The sequence below is a fragment of the Capra hircus genome, chromosome 3 (genome assembly GCF_001704415.2).
Source record: "Capra hircus breed San Clemente chromosome 3, ASM170441v1, whole genome shotgun sequence".
Taxonomy (NCBI): Eukaryota; Metazoa; Chordata; class Mammalia; order Artiodactyla; family Bovidae; genus Capra; species Capra hircus.
Genome location: NC_030810.1, coordinates 105757741 through 105780609, shown reverse-complemented (window position 1 = coordinate 105780609; position 22869 = coordinate 105757741). Strand labels below are relative to the sequence as shown.

The 22869-nt window shown below is 57.1% G+C and overlaps 1 protein-coding gene across 5 annotated transcripts in view; it reads left to right on the top strand.

Annotated features, from left to right (window-relative positions):
- MEF2D (myocyte enhancer factor 2D) overlaps nucleotides 1–22401 on the top strand; it is a 32908-nt gene extending 10507 nt beyond the window's left edge. Inside the window, exons 2-12 of one of the 5 annotated variants that reach the window (XM_018039411.1) lie at nucleotides 6153–6343; nucleotides 6956–7159; nucleotides 8706–8840; nucleotides 9676–9886; nucleotides 10102–10158; nucleotides 11712–11902; nucleotides 12377–12397; nucleotides 13560–13689; nucleotides 17211–17430; nucleotides 17884–18190; nucleotides 18526–22401. In XM_018039411.1, coding sequence (XP_017894900.1) covers nucleotides 6290–6343; nucleotides 6956–7159; nucleotides 8706–8840; nucleotides 9676–9886; nucleotides 10102–10158; nucleotides 11712–11902; nucleotides 12377–12397; nucleotides 13560–13689; nucleotides 17211–17430; nucleotides 17884–18190; nucleotides 18526–18537 — 1542 coding nt within the window. In that variant the 5' untranslated portion in view covers nucleotides 6153–6289 and the 3' untranslated portion in view covers nucleotides 18538–22401. 5 annotated transcript variants of the gene reach the window in all.

The window sequence follows — 22869 nt, the reverse complement described above, 5'->3', positions numbered from 1 at the left end:
TGTGCATACCCCTGAGGCTGCAAACCCCAAGACTCCTGCCTGGGCCCCACCTCTCAGTGGTCCCTGAGCTCACCTTCCCACCCGTCTTGCAGAGTCCCCACCCAGCCTGTGTCTGTGCTTAGAGAGAGTGGCTTGGAAGGTTGTGAGCCCTGGAGTGGGGCAGGAATGGAGGCAGTGCCCAGGGTGTTGAGAGGGCTCCTGGGCCTTACGCTTACCTCCATCCACCTGCTCTCACTGCCTGCCTGCCCTAAAGCCTAGACCTAGCCAGAGCCCCAAGAGCCGAGATGCTCTGTCCCAGGCCAGGTCTGGGCCCAGTTCTGGCCCCTGAAGTTTTCCCTGGCTCTCCCTGCCCTGCCCTTGTCTGTCTCTTGGCGGGACTGCAGGGTTTTGGGGCGGGGATAGAGTCCTGTCGAGTTATGCCCCCATGCCCAGCCTACGTCAGGGCGCTGCGAGCAGCTGTTGAGCCTGCCCCTTGTTCTCGGCCTGCCTCTCTCTGAATCTTTGCCTCTGGTCTCCTGCCTCTCGCTCTCCTCTGGCCCTGTCTGTCTCTGTCCACCTCTGCCCCTCACTCTGCCTTCTGCTTGGCTCTGCTTCTTTTTCTGTGTCTCTTTCCCTGCGTCTGTGCGTCTGTCCCCCTTTGCCACCCCCCTCTCTGTCTGCCTCACCCACGCCTCCTCCCTTGTTAGTGAGCAGGCTGCTTGAGGCCGCCTGACTGTGGGGGTGACAGGTGGATTGGATTGTCACCCCCTCCCCCAGCGCCTGCTGCTTATTTCATGCCCTGCAGCCCAGCCACAGGGAAGGGGCGGGAGGAGGGATGACAGCTGTCTCCAGCGCCTCTTGCCTTCCTCTCCAGTCCACAGCCTGCAGCCCTGAGCAGCCTGGGAGGAAGGGATGGAAGGGCCTGCTTTATGAGAGTTGCCTTTCTCACTGTGGAAGAGCAGGGGCTGAAGCCCGTTGCTCTGTGACGGGGGCTGCTCACTCAGCCTCTCTGGGCAGCTGCTCCATTTTGACTTGCGCCGGTGTGGCAGCTCTGAAAGCAGATGCTCTGCAGTGCCTCCGAGCCTCTGGGCCACTGGGACGGAGGATGGATCTGGGTAGAAGGGGAGCGGGGAGGTAGGTGGTCCCCCGACAGCACCAGGAGAGAGGAGGTGGGGGTTACCTTTGGGAGGTGCCTGTCCTGCAGCTCCCCCAGGAAGGGCAGCCCTGCTGCAACGGCAGCCAGCTCCGAGAGGCTGCCCTGACCGCTCCCCCCACTCCTCCATCTGGCCCCAGGCCACCCTCACACAGGAACTGAGATAGCATCATTCTGAAACCCGAGAATGGTTTGAATATTGCTCAGGTACCAAGAGGTGTTACACTGGGGGAGGCAGGGGCCTGTTACTTCTCCTATGCCCCCTCCAAACCAAGACCCCCTTTAGGGTACACATATATTATTTGCACCTCCTTTGCTTGTCAGTACAACCCACATATTCCTGTTGGGTCTGTGGCCCAGCAGAGAAAACTGGTTGTCCGTGGGGTCCTCCTGGAACCCCACCGTGTCTGGTCCCCTCCCTCAGCCTCTCCTCCTTGTCAAGAGTGTTGTGAGAGAAGCCTCCTGTCCTCTTTACACTCCACTAGCAAAGGCTTCTCTGCAGCCACCCTTCTCCACAGTGGGTCCTCGCCTGCCTCCCTCCCTCAGCTCAGCTGCCATCCCCCTCGTCCGTCACTCCTTCTGCCTCCATGGGGTGAGGCCCTCTCTCTGTCTGCTCCCATTACTCCCCAGTCCTGTCCTCCCAGCACTACCCAGAGTAGGTGAGTCAGAGTCAGCTGGAGCCTTTGAGGGGGGACTTTCAGTGACAGCAATGCTGCCAGCCGAAGTCATAGCTGTGCCCTGAGGTCAGGAATGATTCGGCCCTGGGGCCATCGGAGCAGAAAGGCCGTCCTGGACAACCCCCTGTCTGCATAGCAGCTCTCCACCCTCCCAAGCCTTTGGCCTCCAGGAGAAGCAGCCAAAAGCCAGATCATCTGGGAGGGCTTCCTAGAGGAGGAGTGACTAGAGAGGGGAAGAGGAATGGGGCTGGGCTGGGCGAGGAAGAAAAGGCTCACATCTGGATAACAGATGCTCAGGCCTCTGGCTCCTGGCAGTTGGTTAGGTAATTAGGCAGAGGGCTGATTAAGGAGATCCAGGTGTTCATTAAAATTTCCCTAATTGGCTAGGAGGGAAGCTTGGACAAGGTAGGCCTCCGTACCTTGGATAGGGTCAGTTGAGGGTTCATCGTGCCCACCCAGGCCCCAGCCAGCCCTTTTACCAAAGTAAGGGCTGAGTTCATGTTCTTGCCCCCAAGCTTTCTAAGACTGCAGCAACGCAGAATGGATGGATAGCAGAAGGGGAAAGAGGAGTACAGACTGAGCCTGCTTTATGGGAGCCTCCTGGTGAGATAGGAAGAAGGACTGCCCAAAGCGGGGGCATCTTCTCCTTGGGCAGGTAGCACAGAGGTGGTAGTGGCGATGGGGAAGGGGAGACAGGAACCTGGAGTTACGAAAGTGCCTTGGACTGCCTTGGCAGGGACTGGGGGTGGCTGAGGCCTGGCCTGTTTACCCGGCTCTCCTTCCTCTGTCAGCCAAGGCTCAGTGGGCCTCGGTGCCTTCCCTGTCTTCTCAGTCCTGCTCCCTCTTGCATCCCAGCTCCCCCAGCATGAGGCGGGGGTGGGGGGGGGCGTAGGAGATCAGCCAGGGAGCTGGTTGCCAGGCGACAGTTGCCTGAGCAACCCCATCCTCTCCATCTCCATGTGTTCAGGGCTGCTCCTTAGAAGACTTCAGAGTCTCACCCTCTGTACCAACCAACCTGAGGGTAGGGAGGGTTGAGGACTAAAGTGGCAGGGGTGGTCGGAGGGTAGATGGTGTCCAAACAGGCAGGCTATTGGTGCAGCTGGGAGAGGAAGAATTGTATTTCCACAGAGCACAGACTGAGGGGAGCTGGTCCTGCAGCAGGACTAACAGAAGTTATACCTCAGGAAGAACTTCTCTCAGGGCCACGGCAATAAAACAGCCCTTCCTTCCTTTCAACAGACATCTCTCCTCTGTGAGCTCCTCTTCACAGGGGATAGAGTGGTGAAGAATACAGACATGGTTCCTGCCCTCATAACGCTTCAGTCCTGTAGGGGGGCTAGGCATTAAACAGAAGCATGGAATTATGATTATTTACATTCATGATAGGGTTCCGTGGTGGCTCAGCTGGTGAAGACTCCGCTCGCAATGCGGGAGACCTCAGTTTGATCCCTGGGTTGAGATCCGCTGAAGAAGGGATAGGCTACCCACTGCGGCATTCTTGGGCTTCCCTGGTGGGTCAGCTGGTAAAGAATCCGCCTGCAATGGGGAGGACCTGGGTTCCATCCCTGGGTTGGCAAGATCCCCTGGAGAAGGGAACGGCTCCCCACTCCAGTATTCTGGCCTGGAGAATTCCATGGACTGTATAGTCCATGGGGTCGCAAAGAGTCATACACAACTGAGCGACTTACACACACACACACACACACTCACTCACTCACTCACACACACACACACACACACTCTCACTCACTCACAATAAGTGCTAGAAAGAAAAGATTAGAATACTGTGAGAGTCAGTAATTTGGGGAGGACCTAAGGAAAGAAGTTAGATTGTAGGAATGACTTTTCTGAGGATCATGAGAGCAAAGAGAGCATGGGCCATAAGCTGAGAGTGGTTATATCTCAGCAGAAATTTGCTGGTGAACAAAAGGTGGCAAGAATGAGATAGTAAAACTAGGAGAGGGACAGAGGTGGATGCTGTAAGCCAGAGGAGGGTTATGGTGACTGCATTTACCAGTCTGGATTGGGGTTTTCAAAGCTAGATCAGAGAGTCCTGTTTTAAAAGCCCACTTCTTGAATAATTAAATTTTAAGAAAGCCCTCCCTTGCCCTCAGTATTTCCCTGCCAAGCCCATACCACTGAAATTCTGGAAAATACAGCCTTTGGGTTGCACTGGAAGGCAGAGGAGCTGAAATCCTTGGAGTAGAGCCTTTACAGTGTTTGGCAGAGGTTGGGGTCACAGGCAAGGGATGGGATGGCTGGAGCTGGTTCTGGGCCCCGATGTCGGCTCAGCTAGCTCAGGGTTGACTGGGCTGTTGCTGGTGATGTCCTAGGGCATGCATGAAGGTGGACAGTAGAAGGCCCAGGGCCCATGGAGCACCCTGAGGGTAGGAAACCGGGGAAGAGTGTTTGGGGATTTCTCCCTGGGAAGAGAGAGGGAGAGGTGGAGGGTCCTTCCTGGAGTGGAGAGGGAGCTACATTATTTTCGAGAGATACCTGAACTCAGCAGAAGTGCTCTTCCAGCTAACTGAGCTAGGGAAGGCCTGAGGGAAAGTCCTGGTAGTGGGAGAGAGTGGGGAGGGATATTCCTGGCTCCTTCCAAGTCCACAGAGTCCCTGCCGGCCCTCTCTGCTCCCCTCTGTGGCCAAGGCTGAACTTTCGGCATCTGCTGTGGAACCCAGGGGGCCACAGTTGAGTGGATATGTAAAGGCTCCAGAGAAACTCAGCAACCACTGAAATGGGGGCTGGGGAGGGGGTTCCAATGACACCTCTGTCCGGGTTGGGTGGGGGAGGTGAGAGCCCACCCCCCTGGACACTGGTGAGCTCTCCCGCAGGGCCTCTGCGGAAGGGGAACTCTGGAGGAGGGCTGGCACGTGGCCGGGACTCCTCCCAGGACCCTTTCAGAGTGGCTTTAGGAGGCACGGGCCCCCTGCCACTGTCCCCCACTGCTCCATCTCTGGAATCACAGAGCCGGAAGGGCCCTGGGGTCATCTTGTGCCTCCATCCTGGGCCCTTCCTTTCCCCGCCGCGCCCACCCCCACCCACCGGTTGGCCTCTTAGAGCGCTGTCCACCCCCAGCATGCACCTTTTCTGGCTCGAGCATGGCTGCCATCTCTGTGCCTCCAACCACCCATTACCTCATGTTGTTCAGTGTGGGGCTCTGTTTCCCCTCCCGGCTCTGGAACTGGAGCTCTTCGAGCAGTGGGCCGTGATGGGTTTGTACGTGCACAGAGACGGGGGTCCCTCTACCTGGCGCCTGTGTCCCCTGGCTGCCAGCAGCCTCTTTCCTGTATGGCACTCATCTTATATTTTCTCTGCTGCTTGGAGTTGAGCAAGTTTGGGGGGCACTGCTCTTAGTCTGAACTTGGGTTCTAGACACGGCCCATTCCTCTAGAGCAGGAGTGTGTAGACTACGACCCATGGGCCAAATCTGGCCATGCCGCCCTTTCTTAGAAATCTAGCTTTATCGGGGCACTGCCACACGCATTCCTTTAATTGTGTTTCCACAGCTGCATTCACGCTGCACTGGCAGAGTTGAGTAGTTACAATGGAGACTATGGCCTGTGATGCCTGAAATACTTATGATTTAGCTTTTTAAAGAAAAAATCACAGACTTGTGGTCTAGAGGGTTTGTTTGTTTGTTTGTTTAAAGCAGCAGAATCCTTTCTTCAAGCCTGAAATTCAGGCCAAGGCCCACTGAGCAGAACAGATTGGTGTCCAGGCGCCCCGGGTGAGGGGGAGGGGGCTTCTGCCGCCGGAGCCCTGCTCTGGGTCTGCAGGCTGCAGGGCTCCGAGCCAGGTGTGCGCCCCACTGCTCTGGACCTGCAGTGGCATGCTCTTGAGCCAGGGGCGCAGACACGCTGGCGTTCTGGTAGCAGGTACCCCGTGTGAGCTGTTCACACTCTTGGCCTGTGTTCACTCGGCCCATTCTCTGCACCAGGCTCCATACGGGAACTGCCATCCTTGGCCAGTGGGGCAGCTGGGGAGCCCAGGTGTCTGTTCTGGGAGAGCTCTGGGAAGAAAGGAAGGCCTGAGGCATTCTCTAAGACCCAGACCCTTGGAAGTCAGGGAGCTTTCTGAGTGTATTCTGTCTGACCTAAAACCTGAGGGCAGCTGTGATGGTGTGGGAAAAGCCTTTAGCAGAGTCCTGGGCCTGAGTGAATTGTAGCTCGTGCTTGGCTGTGGCGTGCCATCGCCTCGTTGCCACCATTTCCTCGGTTTGTGGATGGGGCTCAGATGCTGCCAGCCTCTCACAGGGGTGCTGTGAGCCTGGCCGGGGTGCCCAGGGAGCTGGGCTGCGGGTTGCCTCGGCTGACAGTCCTCTTGTAACCCTCCCCACCCAGGAGGCTGTGCAGAAGGTGTCCTGCAGACCATGAACTGAGCGCTGGTGCAAGACCGTTCATGAGCACAGTGTAAGGTGTGCTGAGCCCGCCACCCAGCAACCCCCTCCCTTTCCTGGCACTGAGGATCCCCAGAAAAGATGGGGAGGAAAAAGATTCAGATCCAGCGAATCACCGATGAGCGGAACCGACAGGTGAGGGCATCCTGGAGCCCCACAGAGTGGTTGTGGGCAGGGAGCTGGCGTCTGCCTCCACTCCTTCTAGCCACTCCAAAAAGACTTCCTGGAATAAGGGGGCTCTAGAGTCTGTTATGGAAGGGCAAGGGCTGAGTTGGGAAAAGAGGAACCCCCATCTCCCTGCATCTCTTAGAGTCTTGTGTCCTAGAACCCTAGGACTCACCTGCTGCTGCGGCCAGGCAGACCTGTGTTCCTCCCATATTCAGCATGCAGGCCTCAGAACATGCCCAGGCACTTCCCCTTTCACAGGATGAATCCCTCCCCTCCTCCAGTCCCCAGGGAAGAGCCTGGAAGCTCTTGTCTTCTCCTTCCTTAACCTCTTCATAGCCTCCAGCCCAGAGATGTGGAGTTCTGTCCATCTGACTTCTTTGCCGTCAGTGAATTGGCTCCGGGCTGTGTCTTGGCCATGTGTTGGCAGAGAGGTGCTGACCTGTTCCTTCCCCAGACAGGGGCTCCTAAGAACAGGGCTGTGTTACCCTGAGGCAGGGGCTATGTCCAGCGGCCTACGGGTGGGACTTCTGGGCAGCCCTTGGCTGAGCCATACCTGGCCGCCCACCCACCCATCTACAGGTGACGTTCACCAAGCGGAAGTTCGGGCTGATGAAGAAGGCGTACGAGCTAAGCGTGCTCTGTGACTGCGAGATCGCGCTCATCATCTTCAACCACTCCAACAAGCTGTTCCAGTACGCCAGCACGGACATGGACAAGGTGCTGCTCAAGTACACGGAGTACAACGAGCCGCACGAGAGCCGCACCAACGCTGACATCATCGAGGTGGGCCGCGCGCAGACCCCGCCCCCGCCTGCAGCTGCACACCCCACGCCCACACGTGTGCACACCTGCCCCGTGAAGCCCCTCACCCATGTGCACACGCAGATAAACCCACATCCTCTCACACAAACCCGGGGAAGGAGGAAGGCAGCAAGGTAGGAGGGCACCAAGGTAGCTGTCAGCTGGGGCTGCCCACTCAGCCCACGCCCCCCAGCACCCTCTGAGCCATTTTCCTCACGTCTGTCAGGTGTAGCGTGACGTCTCTGCTCTGTCTTCTCTCAGATTCTCTCTCTCTTTTCTTCCTTCTCCATCTTTTGATGTGCTCCCGCCTCTGACTCTTTCTCTCTCTGTCTCGTTCTTTGTTTCCATTCCTCCTGCTCTGTCTTTGTCCCTTTGTGGGTCCCTGTGGCTCTGTTTTCTGTTTCAGAGAGAGCCGACCTGATGAACCATTAAAGGGCATGGGCTTAGGAGTCCAGCTCCGGCCTTTACTGGCTGTGTGGCCTTGGGCAGGTGGTTCTGCAAGCCTTGGTGCCCACCCCCGTGAAATGGGGCCAGCGCCTGCTTTGAAGAGTGTTGTGCATTGAATGAGACAGCCCAGTGTCTGCTTCCCTCACTGGGGGTGCAGGCCCTGTGCTGATGAAGAGGGCACCTGGGGAGCCACAGGCCTGCCTTCTGGGAGCAAGACTTGATTTTAACAGATATGGAGGAAATTCCTCTATTTTTATATTAGAGAAAATAGGTTTACTCTAGACTAGAAAGTAAAATTTACATTCATTTTCAAGACAAAACAAGCATCTGTGAAGATGTTTTGAGCGTGGAGAGGGCAGCCTGGGGGTCTCCTCTAGACGCGTCAGGGGTGCGTGCCCTGCTTTGTGCGCGAGAAACACGAGCCTTCGGTCGGGGACAGCGCACAGGGCGGTGCATGCCAGGAACTCAGGAAATGCAAGGAACGATGTTGCTTTCTCCCTCTTATTCTTCTCCCTGTCTGTCTCAGGCTCTGCTTCTCTCTCCCCTTCTTTTTTAAACAGAGCCCAGGGGTGGAGTCAGGCAGTCAGCCCCAGAGCTGCCTTCTCCCGGGGAGCCCTCTGCGCCTCTGGCCGGGGCTCACCCAAGGGTGCACAGGCACCGCTGGCTCAGGGCTGGCCCCTCAACCCATCCCCCAGAAATGCCCACCCCACCACCAACCACATAGCCACATGGTGCCTCAGGAGGGGTGGGCCACTGTGAAGGGAGGGCGCTGAGAACCCTGAGGTGGGGAGACAGTAGGGGAGTCTTAGGGAGGGGCTGGAAGGAGCGCCAGAGGGCAGGCAGGGGAGGACCCTCACCCCTGCTGATGGTAGTGGTGCGGTTACAGACCCTGAGGAAGAAGGGCTTCAACGGCTGCGACAGCCCGGAGCCCGACGGGGAGGACTCGCTGGAACAGAGCCCCCTGCTGGAGGACAAGTACCGGCGCGCCAGCGAGGAGCTGGACGGGCTCTTCCGGCGCTATGGGGTGAGCCCCACTCACTCTCTCTCTGTTGGCCCCCCCTCCCGGCCCCTTCCCCCCCAGGCGCTGCACAAGAAGCACAGGGAGTGTGAGAGCCCTGAGGTGGACGAGGTGTTTGCCCTGACCCCCCAGACGGAGGAGAAATATAAAAAGATAGACGAGGAATTTGATAAAATGATGCAGAGTTATAGACTGGCCGTGAGTAGTCGCATGGAGGAGCGCCTCCCTGTGGTGCATGGTGTGGCTTTGCGCCCCGGCCCTCGGCGGCCTCTGGTGGATGTTCTGCTCTGAGCCGCGTGGGGCTGCTGGTGACCACTGAGGACCCTCTGAGCCTGGTTGTGATAAACCTGTGGCCCTTGTCATGGAGCATAAGCTGGGAGAGGCCTGGAGTGCCGCCTCACCAGCAAGAAGTGTGTAGATGGCCTGCGAGCCTTAGATAACTAGAAAGTGGAGGCTGTGCTCTTTGTCCAGATCTGTTCTGGGGAGAGGCCTCTCTCGCCCTGCTCTGACACCCCAGCCCAAGACCCTGAGTCACGCTGTCGAGGGGAGGCAGAGACTGCTGAAGGGGAAGAAGGTGAGGTGGGTGAACACCCTCTGTAGCAGGCGGGTGGATGAGAGACGACTAGTGAGGTGGTGTCCCGACCCACGCGCTCGGCCTTAACAGCTCTGTGTGTGAGTTGGGGTCTATACTCAGGGCCTCTAACCTGCTCTGTGTGTGTCCTGCCTGGCTGAGGACTAACCCACCTCCACTAGGGGGGTTCTAGGTGTCCCGGGTCCATCTGCAGCGAGCCGAGTCGTCTTCTCATTCTCTGGGCCAGAACTGGATCCCAAAGCACTCCAGCCTGCCTACTTCCTTGGTGGGAGGGGCAGGCATGATTCCAGGGGGCCCCAGAGCAGAGAGATCGAGCAGCTTCTGGCCGTAGGACACACAGCCCAGAGACTATAGGGGAGCCCCAGCCTGCCCTCCCAGGAAAAGTGGGTCCAGGCTAAGGGGTCACCCTGGCCTGACCCTGCCTCTCCATCTTCTGTCTAGTCAGCTGTCCCGGCCCCCAACTTTGCCATGCCCGTCACGGTGCCCGTGTCCAGTCAGAGCTCCCTGCAGTTCAGCAATCCCAGCGGCTCCCTGGTCACCCCTTCCCTGGTGACGTCATCCCTCACGGACCCACGGCTCCTGTCCCCGCAGCAGCCAGCGCTGCAGAGGAGCAGCGTGTCCCCCGGCCTGCCCCAGCGGCCAGCCAGTGCAGGTGAGCGAGCCGACAGGCGGTGGCGAGGCGGCAGTGAGGCGTGGTGAGGACTTGGGGCTTCTGTCCCCACGGTGACTGCCCCGCGTCCCCCACCGCAGCGCTCTCCCATGTGCGGGGCTCCTGGGGGAAGGGGCTGCGACTCCTCTCCCCGTTCAGTTCCCAGGCCTCACCCTGGAAGGGGGCATCCTGTCAGCCCATGGTTCTTCTTCCTCCAGGGGCCATGTTGGGGGGAGACCTCAGCAGTGCTAACGGAGCCTGCCCCAGCCCTGTCGGTGAGTACAGCTGCTCTTCTGCCTGGGAGTGGGCCAGAGTGCCTGCTCAGTGGCTTCAGGTGTCCAGGGACCACGAGGGACCTAGGTCAGAGGAGAGAAAGATCCCAGGACCTGAGTCGGTGGTATACAGAGTCTGAGGACTTTTAAACCCCTGGATTTTTTTGTCTGTAGCAGTGATGGGTGTGGACGATCAACAAAAATGTAGGCTTAGGGAATTCTGGGCAAACCGAGAACTCACCAACACTTCCAGTGAGAGGAGAGGTTCCGGGGTCTTCCAGTTGAGTTAGGGGCGTCTGGCTGGGGTCTGGAGGATACAAATATCTGACACTGCCGACGATAGAGGCGTGGGCTCACATACACCCTCACGCACAGACATTCTCACCCGTACGGGAATATGCACATGGTAGGTGTGCACTTGGGAGCACACATCTGTGAACCACAGAAGAAAGGCTGCTCCCTCCATGCCCCCCCGACCCCCAGCAGCTGACAGCCCCTCCTGCCTGGTGCCGTTGTGCACTGGTGACTGGGACTTCGAATGTCACCGTTGACGTCACCCTGACATTCCTGCCATTCCCGGAGTGATCCGGGAATTGGGATGGAGGCAGCCGCACACTTCAAGGGAAGCAGTGTGCTCTCAGGAGACAGCAAGGCGACACTTCTGACTGTGGTCACTCCCACGTCTCGGGGGTTTAGCACTCCCCAGGCACCATGCACTACTACCCCCTCGGCAGTAGCTGTGTATGGGGCAGGGATGGGTGAATACCCCTCCCCCGCAAAGAAAGGCCCCGAGAAACGTCTGCAGACCTTAAGGAACAGTGATCCTTGTAGACCCTCAAGCACAGCAGTAGAAAGTGGTTGTGTGGCTCTGGACACATCACACCTCTGCCAAGTGGGCTTTGTTTCTGCTTCTGTAAATATGGCTAACGATACATGTCCTGTCCGTTCTTGCAGGGTTAGTGTGAGGATTAAATACGCTGAGGTGTATGTGAAGGCCCTGTGTTGGTTATGGAGTGTGGAACAAGTGTAAAAGATGGTTATTCTGCTTGTTATTACCAGTCTAATTACGGGGGCAGCTGTGTCACCAGCCCGCTAGCTCTAATAACACCGCCACAACAAGTTCATGGGGCGTCATTCCCGACATTCCCAGCTCAAGGCAAGGGGAGCAGTCTTTTGAGTATTGATTTGATCTTGTGACCAGGATCCTCACTGAGTCTTAGCTTTCGGGCTGCTACCTTTGTACCACCTGTGTCTTTATGGGCCTGGTTGGGGGCAAGTGCTGGACTTCCTGTCATCAGTGACCAGCTCCTACCACCCAGCCCCATCACATGTAGCTTGGAGGCATGGGGATGAACCTGATGATTGAGGAGTAAGGGGTGTTCTCCCCCTATTGCCAAGATAAGGTGGTTTTAGGGGAAAATTAGAGAACTCAGCCCCTACTCAAAACATGAGCATGATTCTGAGAAGTTCTGGGTAACAGGCCTTCTGGCACAGTTGATAAGGATAAGTGGTAGGTCCATGTGTTTCCTTTTACCCCTTTCTCTTCACCTCTCCAGGGAATGGCTATGTCAGTGCTCGGGCTTCCCCTGGCCTCCTCCCCGTGGCCAATGGCAACAGCCTAAACAAGGTCATCCCTGCCAAGTCTCCACCCCCACCCGCCCACAGCGCCCAGCTTGGAGCCCCCAGCCGCAAGCCTGACCTGAGGGTCATCACTTCCCAGGGAGGAAAGGGGTTAATGCATCACTTGGTGAGTGGGGTGTTTGGACCAAGGGCAGGGGCTGAGGAATGGGAGAGTGGGGAGGGAGGACAAAGCTGACCTCCAGCAGAAGAGATGAAAGTTAACCAGCAGCTAGGGCTTCCCGAGAGAATGTGGAATCGGGGCTTTTTAAGAGCTCTTCCTCCCAAAGGGCCTTAAGAGAGGTTGGAACACAGAATTACCAGCCTCGGGGGAGGTGAAATGGGACACAAGGTGGGAGAGAAGGTTCCCTAATGATAACAGGAGGGGGAGAGGAGGACTTGCTGTCACAGCAGAGGGACGTGGGTTAGCCTGTGAGGATTTCCTCACTGGTGGGCTCTAGGATGTAGCGCCTTCAGAGATCAGTCAGGACAGTACCCTGCTCTGATGCAGAGAGGTAGATGGGATGGCCCTGGGGGCAGGGGTGTGAGGGAAGGGCAGAGGCCAGAGACTGAGCCATCCCCTTGGTTTTATTTCTGCCGCCAGACTGAGGACCATTTAGATCTGGTAAGTGAGGCTGTGAGGGGTTTGCTGGGGCTTTGAGCCCCGGCCAGCCTCCTGCTCTGTGGCCCCAGCATGGAGTGCCGTGTGCGCCTTGTCCCTTCAGCCGTGTGTGTGTGCGCTGTTCGGTTAGCTGCCAGGAGCTGTGCTTAGTGCCAGGTGGGATACAGAGTGAGTGGGGTGGGGCAAGGGGTTACCCGTGCACGTGTGTGTACCTGAGTGTCTGTGGACGTCTTCTTGTGACGTTGCGTTCGTGCAAACTGACTTCTCTGTGTGTACCTGCACATGTGCGCGAGAGGGGAGCGGGCCTGCCCCAGGCCTCAGAGGTCCGATCTCGTTGTGTCCCAGCATGCCTGCATTAGGCCCCTGCCCTCTGACTCTACTCAGGCCCACCCAGGACAGGGCCCTCCAGCGGAGTGCCAGCCAGACAGGAAAATCGGCTTTCTAGGGGAAGCTGAGGCCAGGCAAGGCCAGAGTTGTCCTTGGCTGTGGGCTTCCCTGCCTCCCCATCTTCTGTGTGCTCCTTCCTGCATACAGCCCATCTTACAGGCACTCAGAGGCACACACAGCCACTCTTTCTCTCTTACACGCACACACACTTACATACTCACCCTCAGCCTGAGTGGGATGGGGGCTCTCCCCGCCCCAACTCCCTGACGGGAGGCCAGAGAGGCTGGAAAAGGCAGGCAGGCTTTGGCGGCCAACACGGCGGCAGTTTCGGCCCCAGTGTGGAGTTGGAATAAACAAGTGACTCAGCAGCAGATGGAGCTGACAGCCCCACACACGTGTGTGCGTACACGCAGGCACATGCCACGCCAGGCCCCGCGTTCCCTTCACACATGCCAGCGGGCTGTGTGCTGCAGTGTGGCGGGTGGAGGGGCCAGCCAGGAGGAGAGTGGAGGTGGGGCCCTGGCTGGTGTTGGGGCCACGGGGCCAGCATGTGCACCTTCCCCTTTGCACATGTGTAGGTGGGAGTACATCTGTGTGTGCACGTTTCTCTCTGTGGATTTCAGCATCTCGGTATGCACCCGTGTGTGTGTATCTCTGGGGCCTCCATGTTGAGGCATCCCACCTGGGCCTTGAGTTGCCCTGCTGGGCTTTGGAGTGAGGGGCCCGGGTAAAGCAGCCCACCCATCTGCCACCTCTGACAGACTGTTTTCTCCTGCAGAACAATGCCCAGCGCCTTGGGGTCTCCCAGTCTACCCACTCGCTCACCACCCCAGTGGTTTCCGTGGCAACACCGAGTTTACTCAGCCAGGGCCTCCCCTTCTCTTCCATGCCCACTGCCTACAATACAGGTGAGTGTCCATGTTACATGTAGCCAGGTGCAGTTGCCCTCGGGGCAGGTGGGACCACCGAGCAAACACAGTGTATTCTGTGGGGCTGCCCCAGTCTGAGGAAGGCCGTTGATTTGGGGGAGCCCCCAGGAGGTTCGAGTATTCTTGCCTGGAAATCCCATGGACAGAGGAGCCTGGTGGGCTCTATAGTCCATGGGGTCGCAGAGCCGGACGTGAATGAGCACACACAGCATAGCACCTAGTTAAGGCTGCCAGACTTAGCGAACAGCAGCATCAGATGCCGTTCACACGGTGATGGTGTTCCTGAAACTGTCTCCAAGACGTATTTACGGAAAAATTATTCATTGTTTCATCTGAAAAATCAAATTTAAGTGAGTGTGAGTATCCCTTATTTTTACATAGGACCGGATGGAGAAGGAGAGCCCTGTCCTTGGGCAGCTCCCGTCTGAGGTGGGCTGAGCAGCTGGGTGACTCAGGCTGACCAGGTCGGGGAGTGGGGAGGGAAGCGTGTCCAGGTCCGGGAGGAGGAGGATGAGGAAATGAGAGAGAGGGAGGCATGGTTAGGAAGATGTATCCAGCTTCCTGGGAAAGCCAAGTAGGGACTCCAGGGCAAGGTGGAGGAGGAGGAAGCGGGCTTTCACCCTGATGTTGGTTTGGTGGAATAATGACGGGGGAAGGGAGGAGGAAGTCCGATGAAGGTGGGGGAGGGGATCTGAAGGTGGCGTGTCACTTGGTGACGTGAGAGAGGTTTCTGGGTAGAAGAATTCAGAAAGGACACCCAGTGCTTGGACTCTCTTGGGTCCCCAGGGCTGTCCCGGCCCCTGTCACCAACTCACACCCTCCCAGGGACAGTCTGTGATTGAACACCCTTCCCTGCATTCCAAGCTGCTGTGTCAAGAAGGACTTCCCAGTGCAGAAACGCCTTGTCACCTTGCTTCAGAGCATCTGTGTGGCTGGGGCCCTGGTCTGTTTTTCTCACTGAGGCGAGCCTCTCATGCTCCCCAGCTTGTCTCAGATGTGAGTGACTTGCATCAGGGCTGTTCTGCAGTGAAATCAGACTAGAACAGAGACCGCTAAACTTCTCCCCACTCTCCAAGCCCCCATTCCCCATGCTAGATAGGTCCCAGACACCAGTACAGAGAGCCACAGAACCCCACCTCTTCCCTGTGTGCAAAACTCCAGAACCCAGCCCTGTGTGTAGGAAAGGCCCTTAGGGCAGGTGAAGGAGCTGGAGGGACTGCCTCATGCTGAGGGGCAGACCCTGGCATGTGTGTTGGGGGTCCAGAGTTTATCACCCGGGTGTCTGTGCAGTCCGTTGTCCCTTGCGCGTGCTCCTGTGTGTGTGCGCACTGCCAAGTTGTCGTGTCCTTGGGCAGCTTTAGAGAGGACTGCTTCAGATGGCAGCACCCATGGAGCCCAGTAGGAGTTCTCCCCAGTGAGTTGTGGGTGGACGGGTCTCTGAGGCCCTTTTAGCCCTGGCAGCCGGCGCGGTTGGTAGAGGGCGGCGCTCAGGAGCTGCTGTTGACTCGAGAATCCCGTGGTGGTGGTTTCCTGCCATCTTCTCAGGCCCTTCACCGGTCTCTGTGGAGCAGGAGGGAGGTTAGTTGGTGTCTGTGAACCTGGGACAGACGCTCAGCAAAGCCAGACTTTAGACTCTATTTGTCAGGCGGGTGAGAAAGCAGATTCTTACCCTGGGCTGCCCTCAGAGCCCTGCTGGGAAGCATTTGGGCTTTCTCACATCCTCTCGAAAACCAGGGGCTCCAGTTCCTCCGGCTGCAGGAGTAGTTACGTAGATCTCAGTTTAAACAGCAGGTGTTTTCAGGTGACCCTCTGAATATAAACAGAACCCCAGTGAACACATTGCTGTTTAGTTGTTCACTGTTTATAGTCCCTGGCCCCCTTCCAAACTCCAGCTGGGGGTGACCTGCCTCTGGAAATCACGGGTAGGGACAACCCTGGCCCCTTGTTGACACTGGCTGCAGAGGTCCGGTGGTGGTCCTTCTAGGAGCAGACCAAGGAGCCGGGTGGGTGGGGAGTCAGGTCTGTAGGTAGGCAGGGCGGGAGTGTGGTGGGAAAGTGCAGGACTGGGGGTCGAGTCCCTACCAGTCACTGGCTGTGGCCGTTGGGCAAGGCACCGCACTCCTCAGGGTTGGTGTCCTTGTTTCTGAAATGAGTGTTGTAAAGAGTTGGTCCTCGGGGCTCCTGTCTGCCCTGGGTCTGCCTTTTAAATTTAAGTGTCTCAACACTCCTGGCTAACATTGTTGTAAGACCAGAGGCAAGCATGGACCATCTATAGAGTGAGATTCAGAGATAATAAAGAAGCCTCGGGTCTTGTCTGAGCTCTGCCATTGGTTTTCACTGTGACCTGAGGAGAGTTCCTCAAACTTGAGGCTGCAGTTGCCTCTGGTGAATGAATAATAACAGCAGGTAAATCCTGTGAATATTTACTATGTGCCACACACTGTTCTCTCAGCTTCGTATGCATTAAGTCACTCAGTCCTCAAAGCAGCTGTGTGAGGCAGGCAGGTTTATTGCCTCTAGTTTACAGGCAGAGTTCGTTCACCAGAGTCACATGGCCTGTGAGTGGAGGTGGCCAGGAGGTTTGACCCCGTGGCTCGCATCCTGCTCCTGTCTGTTCCACTGCACAGATAATCCTGTCTTCCCTGCTCCAGAGGGCTGGAGCAGACAGCCCCTCAGGTGGTGTGGCAGGGGGCCCGGCTGGCCGGTACGTCCTCCTCACCACACCACCACGCTGTCGGCCCTGTTCCTCAGGGAAGACATTTTCTAAACAGTCCCAAACAGGCTGCGGCATGAAATACAACTGTGTCAACTGTGAGACATTTCACGGTTCTGTTTGTTCTGTGACAGTGCAAACATCACAGTTTCTTCACTGAGACAGGCATTTTGGAAAACAAGATGCGCCACCTCATGGGGACATCACCAGACCCCGGGCGGTTGTCCCGCAGGCCCGGTCCCCTCACAGGCCCTCCTGGGCCGCAGAGGTGCGTCCTCTTGAGCTTGTGGGCGCAGCAGCAGAGCCCTGCTGCCACCTGTCCTGTGTGTTCCAGTCGTTCGATTCAGAGGCGCCATTCACCTAGCCTTTCCCTCGATGCCCTTCTGTCCCAGAAAGGCACTTGGAACTTGGCAGTCGAAGAGATGACAGTTAAACATGCATTAGACTTTCCCTACCTACCTTTTTCCCCTTCTTTTTTAAAACTGGCATTCTAAAAGTGACACCTACACATGGCTGGGGAAAAGAAAAAAAGCTCAACACTTGTTTTAGAAAACCACCTCTCTTGTACGTCCTGTTAAAAAGCAGCACCTCATGGTTAAGATTTGCGTTTCTTTGAGTGCCGTCTTCACTGAGTTCAGATGGGCTGATGTAATTATTCACAGCTATCATTAACAACTCCCCCCACCTTGATAGAACTCCTGGAGGCGGCTCCCCAGGGTGTGGGAGCCTCTATCCTCTTTCCCACAGTGGGAAGCTCCCCCTCACTTTCCTCCCTTACCCTGTACAGATTACCAGTTGACCAGTGCAGAGCTCTCCTCCTTACCAGCCTTCAGTTCACCTGGGGGGCTGTCGCTCAGCAACGTCACTGCCTGGCAGCAGCCGCAGCAGCCACCCCAGCCGCAGCCTCCGCAGCAGCCGCAGCCGCAGCCACCCCAGCCACCCCAGCAGCCACAACAGCCACCTCAGCAGCAGCCCCACCTGGTCCCTGTGTCTCTCAGCAACCTAATGTGAGTCCTGGGGGCTGCCCTGCCGGTGTCTGTGGCGGGAGAGTGACAGACGGGAAGAGGAGAGGCCTTCAGAGATCTGAGATCCCTTCAGGGTTGTTGTCAGTGGACAGCATGGAGCCACTAAGTGGCAGCCCTGGCATCCGTGGCGTGGGCCTGGGAGACCCACCTGAGACTCTCCCCTAGCCAGCCCAGGGGTGGGGGCCCCCCAGGCTGCAGAAGATGACATGGGTCAGAAAGAAAACTAACATGATTTCTCTTCCTTCCTTTCCCTTCTCGGCACCCCCGCCCCCCGCCTTTCTGGTCTCTTTCTCCACCTACCTGTCCCCACCCCAACCCCGCCTCCCATCTTCTCATTCTCTGTCCTTTCTCTGGCTTGTGACCTCCCCTCACTTTTTCGGTCACTCACGTCCTCTGTTCTGTCCCCTGCACTCCATGCCCATTGCCTGTCTCCAGCCCGGGCAGCCCCTTGCCCCACGTGGGTGCCGCCCTCACAGTCACCACCCACCCCCACATCAGCATCAAATCGGAACCAGTGTCCCCCAGCCGTGAGCGCAGCCCTGCGCCTCCACCTCCAGCTGTGTTTCCGGCCACCCGCCCTGAGCCTGGCGACGCTCTCAGCAGCCCGGCTGGGGGCTCCTACGAGACGGGGGACCGGGATGATGGACGGGGGGACTTCGGGCCCACACTGGGCCTGCTGCGCCCAGCCCCAGAGCCTGAGGCTGAGGGCTCAGCTGTGAAGAGGATGCGACTCGACACCTGGGTACTGTAGCGTCGCCCCTCCTGTCTGCCGTTGTCTCCTCCACCCAGGGACTGCCCCATAAGCCACCCCCAGCCTGTCTCGTCTCCCACCCCCGAGGCCTTGTGGCCAGCTCGCCCTTCCGTCAGCCCGCACAGGGCAGGACTGGCACCCTTTGCCCCCGACCAGAGGCCCATCTCCCCTGCCCCCAGCGTCAGTCCTTCTGCTCGATGACCTCCCCCTCAGAGCTGGCCCTGCCACCAGAGTCCCGGCCTTGCTGGGAGAGGGGCGTGGGGGGCACAGAGCCCGTAGCCTGGGCCACGCCCTCACACCCCCTTCTCCATCTCCTCTCTTCACAGACATTAAAGTGACGATCCCCACTCCCCTCCTCTCCGCCTCCCTGATGAAGAGTTGACAATCTCACCGCCCACCCCTCCCTGTCCTGGGCTCCTCCTGCTCGACCCCCCACTTCCTTTCTTGTGCTCCGTGTCCTGTTGACGGTTACATTTGTGTATAATTATTATATTATTATTATTATTATTATATTTTTTTTAATTTGGATTCTCGCTTTGGAGAGGGGATGTGCCCATCCCCTCTTTCTGCACCCCCCGCCATTTTCACTGGCTGGGAGGGGCTCTTTTTTGCGGGAAGGGGGGGACACTTTGCACGTTGTACACATATGCTGCAGGAGGGGGTGGGGGGCCCGATAGGCCTTGGGAAAGGACAGGCGCCGAGCCCTGCATGCGGAGCCCTCCCACCCCATCCCCCAGATAGAGGGAAATAACCAAAAAAACTACCAAACAACAAAAACCCCTTACAATAGACTGAGACCCCAAAGTCGGCTCAATGAGTAGTTTTGTGTTTTAGGGGGAAAGTGAGGCAGAGGTTCTGAAAAGGGTCTCTGCTTCCGGGCTGTTCTTGTGGCCACAGGCCCATGGGCCTGGGCCCCCGAAGGCCCCTGTGCACGCGCATACGCTCTCTCCCATTCTTGTGTGAGCGGCGCCTCCAAGGTGTGGAGGTGCTGGCCCAGCAGCACTGGGGCTGGAAGGCTGTCGGGGAGGGGTTTGGGGTGGGGCCCCTGTGAAGCACAGCAGGAGAGAGACAGAGCCTGAGGAGAGGGCTGAGGAGGGGCCGAGGGGCTGGGACAGGGGGTGAGTTGCGCCCCCTCCCTTCCCCAGCGTTTTCTCTAAGATATACAGTGCAATAGCTCCCCGTCCCTCAGCTGACACCAGCCCAGCAAAGCTGGCCACGAAGTGCAGGGAGAACCGGGAGAGGGAGGTGACTCAGCAGGAGCCGCCTCAGGCACCCTGGGGCGTCTGAGGACCGAAACCCTTGCATCCAGGGACTAGTGTGAGTGAGGGGACTCGCTCTTCCTTGCACGTACACACCCCCAGAGGAGTGGACCTGGGGTGGTGTGTGAGGGTGGGAGAGGGAACAGAGGAGGCCCGAAGAAGGCCTGCCTCCCTTCTTTCCTCCTTGCCCCCTCTCCTGCCCTCCTACCAGCTCCTTCCGCTCCTGGCCCCCCCTTCCCTGCTCTTGGCGCCCTCATTGTCTCGCTACCTCCTGCCCCACCACCCCCAGGCCGCATCCCACCTTCCCTCTTGGCTACTGTAATTGTAAATAGCAACCTTTGGAAAACGTTAGCAGTGTAACAGTCCAGGAAACTGTTTTTTTGTTGTTGTTGTATTGATATGAAATGAGATTCTATTTTTGTCAAAGTATATTGTAATAATAATGACTCAAACGGCCCGTACTGTACAGACGAGATTCTTCTGCTGTTGTTCTTGCTCCCCTCCCCTCCCCCCAAGTCCACCCTCTCTGCTGCCTCCCCAGTCGGGGCAGCCAAAGCGTGGGGTCCAGGGACCTCAGGCTGGATCACAGATCAAACTGGAGGGGGCAGGCCCCCGGCCCGCAACCCACCACCACCCCCTGCCCTCCAGGGCCTGGCCTAGGGTGACGTGGGCAGGCAGACTGGGGCCTGTGCCACTCCTTCGCAGAAGCCCAGCCCCTCTGCCCAAGGGCTGCAGTGCTCCCTTGGGGTTTCATCCCGATGAGAAAGTAGAGTTAGACAAGGCCCGGTTGGTTTTGTGGTAGGTGAGTCTCTGCCTGCCTCTGCAATCCAGCCGCTTGTAGTATTCCGACACTTGATGCAGGGAAGGAAGCAGAAGCAGAGGGGTTCGAGTGACCGCACAGGTACCTGAGTGTGTTTATGAGGGCACCTGGTATTTACGTGTCTGAGTGTACCTTTGTATTTATGTGTGTGTGTGTGATTGCATGGGTGTGCCTTTGTGTCTCTAGGCCCGTCTGGGCATGTATGTGAGTCTCTGTGTGAATTGAGCTCTGAGGGCACACGCGTGTGCCTGTGTTTGTGTATGTGCACGTGTGTGCCTGAGTGTGTGTTTACAGAGGGACAGATGGCTCTTGCAGCCATACAGCCCTGGCTTCCTGTTCTGTGACCCTCCTTCCTGAGCCCCACTCTTTTCTCTGCTCCATCACCTGTTCCCACCCTCAACTCTAATGTTTATACTTCAGTTCAGGGGGATCTGGCATTGGCCCTCTTTGCTTCTCCCTATAGCCCTACCTCTCCTGCAACTCCACGCACAATGGTCCACCCAGTGCCCACACCTTTATGCACAGGTCCCTCTCCTGGAGTCCCCACTTCCCCCCACCCCCATCCTGCTTTTAGGGTAACACTCAAGTTCTTCCTCTCTGAAGCTTTTTCCTTCTGGGCAGTCATTCTTCCTTACAGCCTACCTGCCCCCAGCACCTGCCAGCTGGGCACGCACACAGCATGCCCAGTCTCCGGCAGGTTCCTAGAGGGAGTGTCGAGAATAGATGAGACTTGGTCAGGACCTTGGAAGAAGCCAGGGTGTAGTTTTGCGCATGCGTGTGTGTGTCCGCAGAGCCTTGCCCAGCGCCTGGCACATAGCCAGCGCTCAGTAACTGCTGAGTGGGTGAAAGGTGAATGATAGGTGCTCAATAAACGCTGAATGACTGGCCTTCCCTTCTCAGGCTATTCCCGCCATCAGTCCACCCACCTTTCTAGGCTGGGCTTGGCCACCGGTAACACGGGATGGGGGTGAGGGCCCCTGCAGTTCACGGTGCAATATTCACCAGTTTTGCCCTCTGCCTTGAAATGGCAAACCTGGCTTTTGATTACCATGTGTGGATGTGTATGTGTCTGTTTCTTTCTATCCCTAGGGGCAGGAGCTGATCTGTGATTGAGTATGTGACATTTCTGCAAGTCGGTATCCCAAAGTTTCTCTTGGGGGTAGCGGGCTCCTGGCCGGCCCAATGAGCTGGTCCCTGAGAACCCAGATCTCAAGTAGAGACTTCATTTCTTCTTCCTCTCACAAGCCAAATTTGCCTCCACCCACTCCTTCCTCCAAAGAACTGGGCATTTGCCAAAGTAATCACTGGAGTCATCCAATGCCCCTCCCCTCCCCAGGTTTCCCACAGCTTTCAGGGATAGTGGGCAAGAGGACCCCCCACCCCGACACACACCCCCCACAATGGAACACGACATTTCTCCTCCCCCCCCCCAGCAGTGCACTCAATGCAGCGAGACTGACCCCTGACCTTTATCCAGCCCTTCCCACCTTGAACAGGAAGGAAGTAATGCACCTTCTCTCGCTGATTATTTATTTGTTTGGAGAGACAGAAATGATGTAAAAGTGTATCTAGAAATATCTATATCTATATATTTTTAACTGACTCTTTGGAATCCCCTGGGGTGGGTTGGGGGGTGCAATTAGGCTTTCATGGAGGAGAGGCGACATGGAGCCTGGGAACGCCTCATCTCCCCTCTCACCACCTCTCTCCATCCCCTAAGCAGTTGGTAGAAGGAATGGGATTTGTATGCGGGGAGGAGGGGCTGGAATGTTATATGGAGAATCTGGATTCTCTCTGTCTTCCCCACTCAAGTTCCAGAGGGAAGGCGGGGAGGCAGAGGGAGGGGGAGACAGGCCATGGAGGTGCCCCACCCCTAAAACCCGACAATCACCCACACTCCTGGGGCTCCTCCTGGGTCCTGGGCAGGGCGAGTCCAAGTGTGTGGCTGTTGATTTGTTTTCAATATTTCTTTCCGTGCTGTATGGTGATGCTTTCTTAGTATTCTACACAATAAGAAAAGACAAAGTCCTCGAGATTCTTATGAGTTTTGTTTGAAAACTCTTTCACTATATTTGTTGTAAAGAGGTTTACTATTAAAAGAAAAAGAATACACGTTTCTGATACTTTGGCCTGGGTTCTGGTTTCTTTGGTGCGGTCGGCTGAGGAGGGGAAGGAAGGGCTGAGTGGCCCTGTCACGGTGAGAGACCATAGCTTCCCCTTGGCAGAAAAGAATGGTGGTTAGCCTGCCAGGTACTCAGCATATCTGAGGGGGGGGTTTCAGGTGAGAATCTCTTCCAGATGCTCTGTCAGAAGCAGAGGCAGCCCAAGGACTAAGGGGAGTTGTCTGGTTAGAAGCAAGGAAGGGAAGAACCAATACTGCTCAAGGCCAAGTCAGGAATGATTGGAGTGTGTGTGATGAGGAGTAGTGGGGGAGAGGGGGACCTTTGCCTACTGAAAATTCTTCCACAGGAGCCACTTGCCCAGGCAGTACGTTAGGCACAGATGGATTCCGCGTTCACAGCACCCAGGGTTCCCTCCAGCAGGGGGCACCGCCCCACCCCTTCCTTTTGAAGTGCTTTTAACAGTGCTGT